Source organism: Macaca mulatta, chromosome 6 (assembly GCF_049350105.2).
Source record: "Macaca mulatta isolate MMU2019108-1 chromosome 6, T2T-MMU8v2.0, whole genome shotgun sequence".
NCBI classification, from domain to species: Eukaryota; Metazoa; Chordata; class Mammalia; order Primates; family Cercopithecidae; genus Macaca; species Macaca mulatta.
The window spans coordinates 21,036,733-21,053,954 of record NC_133411.1 but is presented as its reverse complement, the minus strand read 5'-3'; the positions used below and the strand labels follow the sequence as shown (position 1 = coordinate 21,053,954).

At 36.3% G+C, this 17,222-nt stretch overlaps 1 protein-coding gene across 21 annotated transcripts in view; it reads left to right on the top strand.

Annotated features, from left to right (window-relative positions):
• The window catches only part of CDH18 (cadherin 18), a 1,124,701-nt gene that overhangs the window by 869,809 nt on the left and 237,670 nt on the right, over positions 1–17,222 (top strand). For 18 of the 21 annotated variants that reach the window (XM_078004402.1, XM_015139758.3, XM_028849356.2 and 15 more), the window contains one exon: positions 15,608–15,727. Coding sequence is in view for 19 of the 21 variants with exons in the window: in XM_015139758.3 (XP_014995244.1) it covers positions 15,608–15,727 (120 nt within the window). In the remaining 2 variants the exon portion in view is untranslated. The remainder of the gene's footprint in view (positions 1–15,607; positions 15,728–17,222) is intronic. The other 3 variants (XM_078004394.1, XM_078004396.1, XM_078004395.1) reach the window with 1 other exon arrangement.

Sequence of the window (17,222 nt, the reverse complement as noted above, 5' to 3'; positions counted from 1 at the left end):
AGTCAGATATAAACATTGCAGTCAGGTATAGTTGGAAGGTGCAATGGTCAGATATAGATAGAAGGCAAAATGATCAAGGTTAGAGAGAAAGTACAGCATCAGATATAGTGAGAATATACAGCAATTGGGTATAGAATGAATGCACAGTGATTGGGTGTAGAGAAAGTCATCATGATCAGATAGAGAGTAAATGCACAATGGTCAGGTATAGAGGGGAGACACAGAAATTGGATGTAGAAACAAAACACTGTGAAGGTAGAAGGTGAGGGCACATCACTTAGAGAGAAAGCCCAGTGTGGAAGAAGACTGGCAGTGCCATCACGGGTCTCTACTGCTTTCTATCAGACTTCCATTTTCCCAATGGTTTTCAGTGATCAGTCCTTGATCATCATCAATTCATTCTCTTTGTCATAATTGCACATCTTCTTGAAATCCTCTGAGTTTCTCTCAGCCAATTTCACTTCCCCTTTTAATATATAGAAAAATTTTCTTGTACTCATACTCTGGCAAGGAGAAAACTTTGAAATCCTGTTTGGATATTTTTGTCCTGTACAAGCTAAATGGCCAATTTAAAGCTTCCACTACTGTGCCACACGGAAATAACATGGAATATTGTGGAAGTTGCGACCTTTCATAAAGGGGGTGCTACTCTCCAAGTTTATCACAACAGTCCATGTAGATACCAAGAAACAAGCACCCTTACACATAGAAGCAAATGTGATGGCTTTTGTTATATGCAACTGTTTGTGGTAATTTATTATGTAGTATGGAAAACAAGCACACAAAAAAACACAAAAATCTAAATATGCAATAATAAGCAATGTGGAATGTAAGCTAGCTACAGAAATTATATTAAACATCTATTATTTTAATTATATTTATTATATAAGTATATATTATAAAAGAAGAGATCAAAGTATTTGTTCTTTGTCTTTCAGGATCAATAATTTACTAGATTATTACTCTGTAGTGATTCTTCTGTGTTATGTCTCCCTCATATGTGAAGCTGTCTATATTTTTTAATTTTTTTGAGACAATATCTTACTCTGTCCCCCAGGTTAGCTAGAGTGCAGTGGCATGATTCTGACTCACTGCAGCCTTAATCTCCCAGACTCAAGTGATCCTCCCACACCAGCCTCCCACCTAAAGGCGTGTACTATCATGCCCAGCTAATTGTTGTATTTTTATTAGAGACAGGGTTTCACAGTGTTGCCCACAGTGAACAAAATTTTAATTGTTACATTCAAGTGTTCTTTATTAGTGGATTTTGAATTCTTGTGTTGTATCTTAATGTAAATTTTCTGGTCCATTATTTCAAGTGCTTTATTCAGAGATACCAACATAAATTGTTCACTTAATTTTCATAGTTGTCATAAATACTCAAATTGTAAATGTCTCATCTGATTATTTCTAAAATTCTTTTAATTCTTCCCTCCAATTAAGTTACCTGAATTTTCAAAAAAAAATAGTATTTTACGTAATTGTCATGTAGATATACATGACAAATTATTGGGTGGGGTAAAAATGCATAGTGTTTTGTTTACTGTATGTATATATGTATAAAATTATAGCCCTTTGAATGAACAGAGATAGAGTTATAGAAATGTATACAAGACAATGTTAAGGTTGCTTTCCTTAAGAGAAATAGCACTGGACTTGTGTTTATTTTTCTTACCAAGTATAGGTATGACTTCTCTAACTTAAAATATCCGATATAATCAATATATTTAACAAAAAGAGATTGATGGGAGTTGTTCTCTACTGTCTTTTCAGCAAAGAGATATAGTAGCAGCACTTAGGTTGTACCTGCTTTATAACTAAAAATACACTTGGAATCAGATTCCATGTGATTAAAGCAACCACTGAGACTGCAGTTGACAGCGACATAAAGAACCTGGTGATTCCAAGTGACATTTCATGAACTCTGTTCCACCATGTTTAATTTTCTGTCTTAAATATACATTTATATAATGTAGTGAGCCAATGATATTCTACTGTCTATACTTTTATTTACCTGGTTAGATGCTTTGCAAACACTCACCTGTGTCATGGAGGGTAGTGACTCAGCAACATTTGCCTCCGAGGGAGGACAGCTTGCAACAAAGCCACACCAGCCCAACCACATTTCAGAGTATGTGAGTGAGAAATCAACTTTTATTGCTTAAAGACTTTAAAATTTAGTGTTTGTTTGTTATTACAATATAACTTACTCTTAGATATATCTTTCTGATATATCACCCCTTTGACATGTCAGAGACCGTATACCAAAAAGAAACCATAAATATTTCAAAAAGAAACCATAATAATAAGATAGGGTACCAAGAGTGGATAAGAGATTCCAAAAATTCCTAGAGCACTGAAGACACTGAAATTGGATTAATGGGCAGGAGGTGGGCGGCATGGGGAGATAGATCAAATGTATAGCCCTAAACATTAAAGGAGAACATTATCTTGTCCAAGAAAGTCCTTGTAAATACAAGATATGGAGAAGAAACTGGGAAAGTCACCCGGACAACTTATTAAATTGAAGCTTTCAAAACAAGAAAGAGGTTTTTTTTTTTTTTTTTTTTTTTTTTTTAATCTCTTCTGTGCAATCCAAGAAACTATCTTTTTATTCTACCATAAGGCCTTTGGTGAATTTTTCTGAGGATGGATCAAAAAAGGAATATTGTGACACAAGAATTAACTTCCAGTAAACCAAAATGTCCACATCACAGGGGAACAAAAACAAAATAAAATAAAACAGCTCTTATCAATAGACAAATATCACAAGTCCCCTCTTCTGATGCAAGTTACTCCTGCTTTGGAAACAGAAGAGTACTCAACCAGCTTGGAAAGAATATCAATGCATTCCAGCCACACTTACTAAGAGGTAGCATTCCAGTTGAGAGGGGAAAACATCAACTCAGTTTTTAAATGATAATGTGCTATTATCTTTCAATCAACCAGCTGTTTTTTTTTTTCCTTTCATTTTTTTGGAAATAAAGCAACAACATAAAAGACAAGGATTAAAATGAACAGAATAATGATTCGCTGTGGAGAACACTGTGAAATTTTGTTGCATTCATTAAACAAGAACAGCATGAAGTTGATGCAGGACTTTTCTCGCCCCCTTTGCTGGACTTGGAGCCGGGGTCACTCCATCTACTTAGCCCACTGCACTCAGCCCCTGGCAGGAGGGAGCATGTAAGCGAGAAAGTGTGGGGTCTGGCCAACTGCTTTGAGCATCAACACAGGAGCAAACTCTGTGTGAGGCTGCAGTCAGATCAGGTGTGTCACCCTGAGGGGAATTTGATGATGCCCAGGCAGTGGTGCCTGTGACCACCAAACCCCAGAGGGGATGTTACAGTGTGCTAATTAGCTGCCTGCTGTCCAAAGGAAAGAGGCATGTTAGCATCTCAGTTAGCCTTTTGCCCTGCTCTGGCCCATGACTCCAGGACTCTCACGACTCCGGGACTGACTTGGACTTGCCATTGCTTCTGTCATGTGAGGCAGCTGCCCTCCATTGGCAAGGTCAGAGGGCCAGTGCTATAGACTTTCTGGGCACCTTCATTCAGTGGGTCTCGTGCTCTTGTCCCGCTGAGGTCACACTGATAGTTGAAGGGTAGTGAAAGCAGAGAATTTTATTGAGTGACCAAACAGCTCTCGGCAGAGAGGGGATGGGAGGCTTGGCTTGTCTCTCCTGAAGTCAGGTCATCTCTCTGTGTGGCCGAGTCCACAGTTTTTATAGGCATAGGTTAAAGAAGTGTGTACTGATCCATTCATGGGTTTGGAAAAAAGGTTAAAACAAAGGGACCAGTCAAAGGTGAGAACAGTGTAAAAACAATTAGGAAAGGGTAGATATATGTAAAATAGGTGAAGGGTGAAGCTCAATCAAAGGAAAGCACTACAAAGAGGAAGACAGATTCTTAATCTGGTCCGTGAATTTGACTTGTAGCTTGGTCTTCATGCTTTAAACTGTCTTTGGCTTGAAGATGAGGTTTCATGGGATACCCGCCCCTGGTCTGCCTAGGATTTCTCTGCCTGCTGCCTCTATCATTTCCTGCTCTGAAGAGGTGCATCTAACTGCTGTTAGAATAGGGATCATGACCGATATTAGCTACTTCCTGCTGACAGGGTATGCTGTTTTGGGAAAACGGAACTCAGATTCCCCTCAGAGGCCTATCTGAGGGTTCCTGGTTAAAGGGAGCTATCATCCGAGGCTCCAGTTGTGTGACCACTTAAAGTTTGACAGCCTGTAGGTGAGAAGAACAAGTTTTACAAGGTTAAGTATGCATGGATCAAATATTAACTCCTCACACAAAAGGGAGTTAAAAGGAAAGAATCTAGTGCCGAAGATAACAGATATAAGAGATTAAATATACTAATCATCCTGAAAACAATATTGTGCCCCAAGCTGTTTTACCCTGGTGAAAGAAATTAAATCTTAGATAGGAGCATTAAACTTTACAAGAGAGATAATTATTTAAGGAAGTAGATATTCCCATTGGTGTTCAGGATTAAGGAGTCCTTCATAAAGATACCTTACGGGCTTAATTACGATAAAGGCTAAACAAGAAATGCTTGATTTTGATGATATAGCTGTGTCACAGGTTTTTTTTTATTATTTATTTATTTTTTTTTTTTTTTTGAGACGGTGTCTCACTCTGTCACCTAGACTGGAGTGCAGTGGCGTGATCCTAGCCCACTGCAACCTTGAAATCCTGGGCTCAAGACCCTCCTGCCTCAGCCTCCTGATTAACTGGTACTACAGGTGTGTACCACCACATCTGTATAATTTTTTATTTTAAAAACTTTCTTTTTTTGGCTGGGTGCAGTGGTTCACACCTGTAATCACAGCACTTTGGGAGGCCGAGGCAGGTGGATCGTGAGGTCAGGAGATCGAGACCATCCTGGCTAACACGGTGAATCCCCGACTCTACTAAAAATACAAAAACTTAGCCAGGTGCAGTGGCGGGTACCTGTAGTCCCAGCTACTCGGGAGGCTGAGGCAGGAGAATGGTGCAAACCTGGGAGGCAGAGCTTGCAGTGAGTCGAGATCGCACCACTGCACTCCAGCCCGGGTGACAGAGTGAGACTCCATCTCAAAAAAAAAAAAAAAAAAAAAAAAATTTTTTTTTTTTGGTAGAAACATGGTATCTCTATGTTGCCCAGGCTGATCTTGAACACCTGGGCTCAAACTCCTGAGCTCAACTTGGCCTCCCACAGTTCTGTTATTATACGTCTGAGCCACTGCACTAGGCCTTTCTCATAGTTTTAAAAAATGCATTTTTTTTTAAATTTTTTGAGATAAGATCTCACTCTGTTACCCCGGCTGGAGTGCAGTGGCACAATCAGGGCTCACTGCAGCCTTGCCCTCTGATGGTCAACTGATTCTCCTACCTCACACTCCTGAGTAGCTAGGACCACAAGTGTGCACTACCAAGTCTGGCTAATTTTTGTATTTTTTGCAGAAACAGGGTTTTGCCATGTTGCCCAGGCTGGTCTTAAACTACTGAGTTTAAGCAATCCACCAGCCTCAGCCTCCCAGAATGCTGGGATTGCAAGTGTGAGCCACCATGCAGGCTCATGAATTAATTCTTGATGGTGACACCGTTACTTTCCACTTCATTAATTAAGTAAAATGGAAGCTAATCTCAAGAAATCATTTCTAAAACATATCACACATAAGAGAGATAATTTATAGGCTACTTTGACAACAAGTATTTGAGTTCTTAAACATTCTCTCTCTCTCTCTCTCTCTCTCTCTCTCTCTATATATATATATATATATATATATATATATTACATTCTCTCCTAAGAAATTCATCATTTCATTTCACATGCAATAAACAACTCTCCAGATGATGTATTTGTCAGGTTCTAATATGCTGAGTAATTCACGTTTTTGAATGCAAAGGGCATCCAGATTCTCATTTTAAAGTACAGATTGAGTATCCCTAATTCCAAAATCTGAAATCCAAAATGCTTCAATATCCAAAACTTTCTGAATGCTCACGTGATGATGAAGATGACATTGTTTAACACTGAAGAAAAGTTCCTATGTGATGAAAATATGTGATAGGGTCATTGTAGGAATAGAGTAGTGTGCATTTGTAACAGAACAAAAAATCTTGTCCATCTGTAAAATCAAAGATGTAAACAATTGCTAATAAGGCAAGTGACTCTAGAGAAAAAATTTTAAATAGCCATCTCCAGAGGAACCATTTCCTGGTCCCTCAATTGCTTCTGATTTTTATTCTGTCCTTAAAAAGTACAGTAGACAGTAATCTTTTAGTTTATTGTTTAATGGCTCATATATGTATTCTGGTGATGCCGTTCTTCTACTTAGCTACTACAAATGCATTACTTTTTCACTGCATTAATTGTATGCTTTTTATTTATTTATTTATTTATTTTACCATTTAGTACTTCTGTGTGAAAATGATTGTTTATCAGTAGCATATAAATTCAGAGTCAGAAATAGTGGTGATGCCAAACAGCCAGAGATTGTCCACATAGGTGGCTGAGATAATGCTTTCTGATGGTTAAATGTACACAAATATTGTTTCATTCACAAAATTATTAAAAGCATAACTTACTTTCAGTCTATAGAAATAAGATGCATATGAAATTTAAATGAATTTCATATTTAAACTTGGGTCCCATCCCCAAAGTGTCTCATTATGTATATGCAAATATTTGAAACTGAAAAGAATCTGAAATCTGAAATGTTGGTCCCAAGCGTAAGAGATACTTAACTTGTACTCACTATATTAGCATCAAATATAGAATCTAACCTTTGTGTTTCATAGTGTGTAGTCATTACTCTTCAAAATGGGTAAAGGACCATTGGGGAGAAATCTGTTAATACCTTCTGTATCAGTCAAAGTTCCAGCAGAAAAACACATCAACTGGTGGTTAGACAAATAGGAAAAATTGAGAACAAGTTACAAAAATGGAGGGACTGAAAAGTCAAATAGTACCCTATGAAACAATCACTGCAACAGTAGGGCTCCTTTAAGGCTGAGAGGAGTAGTGTTACCTAAGCCCAGAACCTGGATCTTATAGAATGGACCATGGTAGGGCACAGCTGAAAGGGAGCTGGAACCACTGAAGTACTGCAATCTTAGTCAGAGAAATCATCCGAAGCAGAAAGAAGGTGGGAGGGAGACAGAGACAGAAAGGCAGAGACAGAGAGATTGACTTATTATTGTTTTTCAATTTCCGTCTATTACTTCCCCTTATTCTGTTGGTAAGAAAAGCTAATCAATATCAATGACAGCTATTAAGTTTCTGCAAGCAGAGCAGAGCAGGACAGGGTAGGAAATTAATTTGAGATAATATACAAATATACTTGTAAGATATGTAAGACTAGTGGGCATATGATCAGTCCAGTCAGTTTTCACCACAGCCATTTACTCTGTACAACTATGAAGAGAATTATGAACATTCTACAAGACTGCAGAGGAGCACAACAGTGTTGTTAGTACCTGGATATTACTCCCTTCTAAGTATTCTGCCACATACTCTTATTTGACAAAATGGATTTACTGCCTCGGCCTTTCACTGTAGGAAATGTGATAGAAAGCTTCTTCTGCCCAAGTAGATGCATCCACAGTGTCCTTATACACCATCAAGGACCACACAAAACAATTGCAGAAAATATTGTAAGTATTAAACAAGATTCAGCAGATCTTGACTGGGTCGAGTAATAGCGTATATGAGAAAGACTGCTACATATCAAAATAGATAGGGCTGGACTTGAATTCTGCCTTCTCCAATTGTCAACTAAACAACTTTTTTGAACCTCAACTTCTCTGTGGGTAAAACAGTATTAAATGTCATTTTCTCAATATTAATGTTAATTTAATTATTTTATTAAATTCAATGGCTTATAACAGAGGGCTACCACATCATTGGCACTTAATACATATTATTTCCCTGATTTTTATTTTTTCCATTTATGGAGCAGAATATAAGTTGTACATGTGAATGTGAAATTTCACATTAGTTAGTTCCATAAATAAGATCTTATTGAAAGTGCACAGAAATTAACAATTGCTGTGGTTTTATAGTTAGTACACAAAATAGTGAATTTTGTTTTGGTACTCAGCCCAGATGTTTCATATGTGTACTTGCAGAAATGTTTTTCTTTTCAATCCAATGGCTTGAGTGAATACTCAAAACTTTATAAAATTACACAATGACTAGAATTCAGTGTTATTGGTCGTTGGTGAAATTACAGTTCTCCTGTATAGAATGAAATTTAAGTTGTGTCTTGACGACTATTGCTTTTTCACATTTCCTGGGAAATTCTTCTGAGAATTAAGCCCTAAGAGATTCCTTCAGAGAGGTACTCTGAGCCTTTGTAAATCTCCAGCTTATTTTTACTCAAAGATCTTATTCAATATTGAATCTCTTGAGATTTTAACAGAGCTGTGAACCCTGATGAGTCATGCATAACAATTTGTAGTCTCAGAGAGTATTTGCTTGGTATAAAAATGCCTTATTAAATATTTCAAATTGGTTTTTAGAAACTTTCCAGGAAGTCTACTCTTTCTGTTTCTTATTGATGTGCATCTGTGCAAAATGCGTGCTATTTATAAAGCAGTAGTACCAAAAAACAAATGAAAAGAATGAGAATGGCACAGGGCAGTCCCTAAAGAAAATAAGACTTAAGTTTTATTGTAGAAAAGATATCTTGAAAGCATTCTCATATACTTAAATCTTCCTCAGATTTGTGTAAAACATCAGCTGAGAGAAACTAATCCTCAGCATGGGAACAGCTAACTGTGCCACAGGAAATATTTAACATGAAAATATTATATACCAAATAACCAGTGAAACTTGAAATACAACATTTTTGTAATTATAGTTTTTAAGGGAAACAGTTTCAAAATATAAGAATGTTTCTAAAGCACTTTTGAAAGATATTTCTTTAATTGAGAAACCAGTTATCTAGAGAGAGGAACTGTTGGTTTAATATCTATTCATCAAACCTATATAATAATTCCCAGAGAAAATTAGATTCCTATTTTAATATTCTGGTAGAATAATGGAATTTTAGACATTATATGTTTCCATTTTGAAGTCTTGCACTGTAGAGAATTTTTTTTTCTTTTCTATGCAGAAAATTTGGGCACACAGTATGAATAAAGAAATTGAATTATTCAAATAGGAGACTTTTCTCAGACAGAGATGTAAATACTGAGAATCTGTTTCACTTGAACTTTTAATGAGTGATAAAATTCATTAAAATGCCCAATACAATACATTAACTAACTTTAAAAATGTCAACAGACAGATCATTAGAAGTGTCTGATCAAAAATATCAGATATTCATCTTTATTTACTTTAATCTATTTGTAACAATAACTTTTTATCTTTCTTATGATGGATCTGGTTTCAAATATAATACACAATTTTTTTCTTGACTTATAACTTCATAGTTTTGCCCAGATTAAAAAGCAACTAAAAATTATGAGAATAAATGTCAGTTTTTCCCACTGAAACTCTAGCACACCATCTTCATTTGCTGGAGTGTGACCCTACAAAAGTGCCACAGACTGGGTGACTGACACAACAGAAATGTATTATCTCACAGTCTGGAAACTAGATGCCTGAGAACAAGGTGTCAGCAGTTTATTCTCTCAGAGAAGGGACCTGTTTCACAGCTCTCCCATAGTGTCTAGTGGTTCGCTGACCATCTTTGGTGTTTTTGGCTTGTAGCCACATCGCCCTAATATTTACATTCATCTTCACATGGTGTTATCCCTGTGTATATGTACCTTTCTCCACATTTTTCATTTTTATAAGGATGCCAGTCAATGTAGATTAGGGCCAACACTACTCTGGCATGATCTTCTCTTAACTAATTTCATTTACCAAACACCGCATGTTCTCACTCATAGGTGGGAACTGAACAATGAGATCACTTGGACTCAGGAAGGGGAACATCACACACCGGGGCCTATCATGGGGAGGGGGGAGGGGGGAGGGGGGAGGGATTGCATTGGGAGTTATACCTGATGTAAATGACGAGTTGATGGGTGCAGCACACCAACATGGCACAAGCATACATATGTAACAAACCTGCACGTTATGCACATGTACCCTACAACTTAAAGTATAATAATAATAAATTAATTAATTAATTTAAAAAAAAAAGTACTATTTCTAAAGAAGGTCACATTCTGAGGTACGGGGGATTAGGACTTCAACATATCCATTTTGGAGGATGTGATTTAACCCATAAGATATACCTTGATTAGCTTACTTATTCATTTCCTTTTTGTTTATTGATTGATTTTTTGATTGTCTTAGTTTATTTGGACTCATATAACAGAAAGTCATAGTGTAGGTGGCTTAAACAACATTTGTTTGTGACAATTCTGAAGGATGGGACGTGCAAGATCAAGGTGCAAGCAGATTCCATGATGATGGCACACTTCCTGGTTCACAGAAGGCCATCTTCTTGCTGTGTCATCATATGGCAGAAGGAATGAGGAAGCTCTTTGGGGCCTTCTTAATAAAGTCACTAATCTCTTAATAAAGAGGGATCTGCTCTCACGCGGTATTTGCAAAAACCCTGCCCCCAAATACCATCACACTAGAAGTTAGGATTTCAACATAGGAATTTGAGGGGCACATGAACATTTAGCCTATAGCATTACTAAAAGCACACACTTTTTTCTAGTATAAAGAATCACTGAATATACCAAGTCTTACAATTTTCCATCTAGATTTCAAATAAATAAGAATTTAAGATATGAATGTATTTTTCTTTCAGCTCTAAGCTTTCTTTCCAGTCCTACCTAGTAAAAGATCCTTGAACAATGGGGCAAGAGATTTCTTTTCCATCCCTGCTATTTATGTCCAACCCTGTTCTGTTCTCTGATGGGTTGGCATTTAGTTGGGTTCTGCTATTCATAAGTGTGTGTGTTCCCTTCAATCAGCAATCTGATACTCAAAGTGGTAACCTGATGCCTTCAGGCACCACCGAAGTACAGTACACATAGTATAAGAGGCAATTTGTTGCTCTTTGCTTCACACACAAAGAGAATTGTGTGAGACTTCCTGTGCAGAAATGTATGTAGCTATTAATGACCATTCTTTTGGATCAGGGCAGAGAGTTACTATATATATTTTTTTGTCTGCTCTACTAACTTTCCTTTGTTACTTTAAACAATCACTTAGACAATATCACCATGCTACCCTTCTTCCTTTTTCATCTCCTTTTCTTGTTTTTCCTTATTTAACTTGTCACTGCCTTCATGTATCTCGACTCTCACTTAACAAGGCTAGACTTTTATAGACACCTCAAGCTAAACAGAGCAACTCTCTTTCTTTCATGTGGCAATTCAGCCTATTATAGCAAATGAGGAGTGATCTTGCACTGTTTGTACTTCTCAGCTTTTTGCATGAAATGGTTACCCAGGGACTGCTATTTAGATATTAAAAACTATTTAGGCTTAAATTGCTATTTCCGGGCCAGAGCTAATTTCAAAACCTGAGGAGTGTATAAGCCTAGTTTTTCAATGGCCATTATTCTACTGTTTGCTGTAGTTTTCCCTCTCCCGAGTCCCAGTAATCCCTATGTGCCTGGAACTATTAACACTTCTCTTATCAGATCAAAGAAAGATTTTTGTTGGTGGTGGTGGTGGTGGTGGTGAGATGGAGTTTCACTCTCATTGCCCAGTTCGTAGTGCAATGGCATGATCTCGGCTCACTTCAACCTCTGCCTCCCTAGTTCAAGCAATTCACCTGCCTCAGCCTCCCAAGTAGCTGGGATTACAGGCATGCACCACCATGTCCAGCTAATTTTGTATTTTTAGTAGAGATGAGATTTCTCCATGTTGGTCAGGCTGGTCTCAAACCACCAACCTCAGGTGATCTGCCTGCCTTGGCCTCCCAAATTGTTGGGATTACAGACGTGAGCCACTGTGCCTGACCTTCAAAGAAAGATTTAATTGAAATAATTTTAGACCATTTTTAACCATATTTTAAGCTTGCTGCACATTTAAAGCCTAATCTGGGTACCTAACAACAGACTTTATTTTATTTTTTTCAGTGAGGTACCAATGAAAATGTCTTCAAAATCAACTTTTAGTTGTAGATGCCTACCTAGTGGTATTCTCTGAATAAGTTGGAGGGTTAAATATTGGTTATGGATCAAGTGTTGTGCCATCACATAAAAAGTCCCTAATATGCTATATTAATAACTAATTATACTTTATAGTGGAAGAGATAGTCTGTATGTGACCAGCTCAGGACAGTTTGTGGTGGGAATTGATTTAATCAAGCCAGAAAGGTTAGTGGTATATTGAGAAAACTCACAGGACACACAAACCCAAACTACCTCTCTAATAATGGAGTAGCACAGAGGCAAGAACTCATCTTTGTCTTTAATACTTGTAATTTTGAGTCCGTTGTAGATTCACGTGTAATGGTAACATTTTGCAAATCTTTTTTTTTTTTTTTCACAATGGTAAGATCATGCAAAACTATAAAGCAATATCATAACCAGGTTATTGAAATAGTAAAATCTACTGATTGTCATTAGGTTTCCCTAGATTTACTTGTATACATTTGTGTGTGTATGTATGTCTGTGTGTACGAGTGAGCTTAGTTCTACAGAATTTTATCAGCTGTGCCTATTTGTATGTCAATTATCATAATTAAAATATGGAACAGTTCCAATATCATAAGGATCCCTTATGCTTCCCTTCTATACCAAACTTCATTGCTCTAGTCTGTCTCCCAAAATCTCCAGAAAATAATAACTTGTTATTCATTTCTAATTTTTTTTTTCATTTCAAAAATGCTATATAAATGGGATCATAGTATACAACCTTTTGGGATTTACTTAATTTTCATTTAGTTGATTCCCTGAAGATTCATACAAGTTGTTGCATGTATCCATAGTCTATTCATTTTTATTGTTGAGTAATGTTTCATACTATGAATGTACCAGTTCGTTTAACAAGTCTCTCATTGAAGGACGTCAGGATGGTTTCCAGTGTGGGGCTATCATGAACAATGCCACTATGAATATTTGTAAGCAGGGTTTTCTATGAACATCAGTTTTTATTTATTTGTTAAAATGCTAGGGCTGGATGCGGTGGCTCACACCTGTAATCCCAGAACTTTGGGAGGCTGAGCGGGGCGAATCACCTAAGGTCAGGAGTTCACAGCCTGGCCAACATGGTGAAACCCCATCTCTACTACAAATAGAAAAAATTAGCTGGGCATGGTGGCAGGCGCCTGTAATCCCAACTTCTCAAGAGGCTGAGACAGGAGAATCACTTGAACCCAGGAGGTGGAGGTTGTAATGAGCCAAGATTGTGCCATTGTACTCCAGCCTGGGCAGCATGAACAAAACTCTGTCTCAAAAAATAATAATAATAAAATAAAAATAAAAAATAAAAAAATTCCCTATTCAATTTACTGGGTAAATGTGTGTTTAGTTTTATAAGAAATTGCCAAACAATCACATTTCTACCCACAGTGTATGAGTGACCCAGTTTCTCAGCATTCTAAACAGCAGTTACTGTCACCATACTATTTTATTGGTCTATAATTTGAAATCTCTTTTAGACATAACACAGCTCTCATCCTCTGAGGATGGATAATTGCAAGTCATATTTCTTCTTAGAGTCTCATTGTTAAAATACTTTTTAGGGGCCAGAATCCTTAATATATTATAAATATTTATGATCTGCTAATAAGGATTGTTAGGTGAACTTGGCATATTAATTCTATTTTGTAGAATCACTTGAAGACACAGAACAAGCTTTCCCTAAAGTTGTGTCTGAAGTTCAACAAAGAAGTACAAGTTTTCTCTTTTTTTTTTTTTTTTTTTTTTTTTTTTGATGGAGTTTCGCTCTTGTTGAACAGGCTGGAGTGCGATGGCACAATCTCGGTTCACTGCAACTTCCACTTCCCGAGTTCAAGCAATTCTCCTATCTCAGCTTCCCAACTAGCTGGGATTACAGGCATGCGCCACCAAGCCCAGCTAATTTTTCTATTTTTAATAGAGACAGGGTTTTGCCATATTTGCCAGGCTGATCTCGAACTCCTGACCTCAGGTGATCCCCCCAGCCTCAGCCTCCCAAAGTGCTGGGATTACAGGCGTGAGCCACCATGCCCAGGCCTAGAAGTACACATTTTCTAGTTGAACAGACATTAGGTCCTGAATCATTGATATCATTACTAAAATAAAAAACTCTTGTCAGTGCTTCCATATTCAAATACCAAAATGAATACAAAATTCCATACAAGATCATTTGATTGTAAAAATATTTTTACTTGATAGATAACCCAAATTAGTAGGTAGAATTTTTCTAGTGACGTGGAATAAAATATCAAGTGTGCACTATTAGATGATTCATCAGGTACATTTTATGAATAGATGTGAATTCTTAGATGAGCATTCTTACCTACTAATTCTGCAATGAAGTTGTATATCCCTTAATATATGGTTGTCATGTTATACTTAGATTAAGTTTTCGTTTAGAAACAATTGAAATATTATATAGGTGTATCTAATTATACAAATTGGGTTTTAAAAAGTAAGCATAAAGGCATGAGCATACTACATTCAATAATTTTATTACCTCAAAATATAGTATTTGTAATGTTATAAATGAATTTATAATTCATTTTCATTATAAAAAATCCAGTGCAATGTTGGCACTGTGTACGAGACACTAAAGGAATGAGATTTGAACTTAGTAGACCAGTTGGCTGCACACAGTGGCTCATGCTTTTAATTCCAGCACTTTGGGAGGTTGAGGGGGGCAGATAACCAGAGATCAGGAGCTCAAGACCAACCTGACCAACATGGCAAAACCCTGTCTCTACTAAAAATAAAAAAATTATCTGGGCATGGTGGAGGGCGCCTGTAGTCCTAGCTACTCAGGAATCTGAGGCAGGAGAATCGCTTGAATCTGGGAGGCAAAGGTTGCAGTAAGCCGAGATCGTGCCACTGTACTCCATACAGAATGACAGAGCAAGACTCCATCTCATGTCTCAAAAACGAACAAACAAAAAAACAAACGAAAAAAGGAGACCAGTTATGTGACTCATTAATTATGCAGGTAATAAACAAAAAGAATGTGTAACACAGAAAATGAGTTGAATGGAGTGTTGTGATGTCATTGATAATTGAATGTCAACTCACCCACCTTCCCGACTTAATCACAAATCATTCCACCTCCACTTTTCAAAACAGTCATGAAACATGTTATATACAGCTTTATCATACCTCTGATTTAACTGCACAGTTAGTACCAATTTGATTTATTAGCGCAAGCCGACCAAACCTTGGTTATGTTTTATTGCTTTTTTAATGAAAATCAAAAGAGACTATTCACAATGTTACCAGCACATAAAGAACCATGTTAAAAGGTTTGAGACCAATATTATATTTTAGACTCTCTTTGATTACAGTTGATAGCAGGGAAAGAAAGCAAGTAATATGTTTTATACATACATTTAATTAAATTTACTAGGACACAACCATTACTGATCTCCATAGACATTTCACCATACCCATTTTCTGTGTTCAAATTAATCATATGCTAAATGCCATCACACACTAAAATTTGTTTTCCTGAATGCACAGGTACCTCTGTTCTACAGGTGACAGCTACTGATGCAGATGACCCTACCTATGGAAACAGTGCTCGGGTGGTTTACAGCATTCTCCAGGGACAACCCTACTTCTCCGTCGATCCTAAAACAGGTTAGTGTGTTTACACATAACTTGCATGCAAGCGTTTGCTACAGTAAATTAAAAAGCAATGGTTTTTATTTCTAGATGCTCTTTTCCATCAGATAATGTGATTTAAACACATTTTAAACGTATCCTCACTTTTTCTAAAACAATGTAATGAAATAATTGAAAATAAATTAACCACTTTCCCTATTATGTTGATTATCCATTATTTATACCCATGCAAGAAAATGTTACATATCCTTCAATATTTCTGTAACACTTAAATAAATACTCTCTGTTTAAAACAAATATGGCATATTACAAAAGTTGAATGAGATTTTCAAACATATTATTTGCTCTGCTTATATGTTAGTTTTAATTATTTGCTGAAGAGAGTAAATAGTTCTTTGAAATTTTCCTGTATAGATTTTGCTTGTCACATAAATTGTCAGATATACATACACACACATATATATAATTGTATTGCACTGGGGGATTTATATTTCTTGAGTTGGCAATTTTTTCTAATGAGTAAATTATTCACCCCTCAAATACTGTGTTATGTAAAAAAATAAAATAAAATAATGCCAAAGACATAAATTTTTTTTAGGAAAAAATATAAATCTGCTCTCCTTTTATTTTTTACTGGCCAGAACATATTATATCAATCATATCATAAGACATTATATCAATCATATCATAAGACATATCACATCAATTATATCCTGTCATATCAGGCCAAAATGGTAATGAAGGCTGCTTAATAATGTATTACAGGATTTGCTACAGCAGCATAATCCAAAAACCATAAAAAAGCAAATGTCCCTATTGACAATCAATTTTTTGCTAAAAATTGAGTTAAGTAAAACTCATTTTTAATTTAGACAAGTGTTCAGTAACAAATCTCAAGTTTTTCTAAAATTTTGAGGATATGCATATTTATGAGATGGATGAAGTAGAGATAGATCTAGGATATTCCAGCAGCACCCTATGTCCTTCCTGACCACGAGATGCACTCTGAATCAGATCAACATGTGACATCTCCAAGTAAATGGCATAGCCACATAACTAATGCAGAAAGGAGCTATTTTTTATCATAAATATCTCTTTATACTTCTATAACTACATAGCATATAACCCATTTTTCAGGGAACCCTGCTCCATAAGTCTACAGATTATAGATTTGTTTACCAATGTGTTATGTGAGACACATCCAACTAAAAAGATGTTATAGATAAGCACTTTCTCTCTAGCTAATAACCACAAGATTGTTTACCAAAAGTTTTGTCATTATCATGTTTATAAGAGGATTTGATTGGGTCCCTTGCCTTCTTTCTTTTCCTGGAGTGCTCCAACATGGAAATACACTGGCATGAATAGATCTCAGACATACTTGCTTAACTCTTTCTTTCTTTTCTGTACTTTAAAAAGAAAACAACATAGAACATATATAGATATAGATATAGAAATGAAGAATATACACATGAATATGTATATATTTCCTTATATGCATTATAATTAT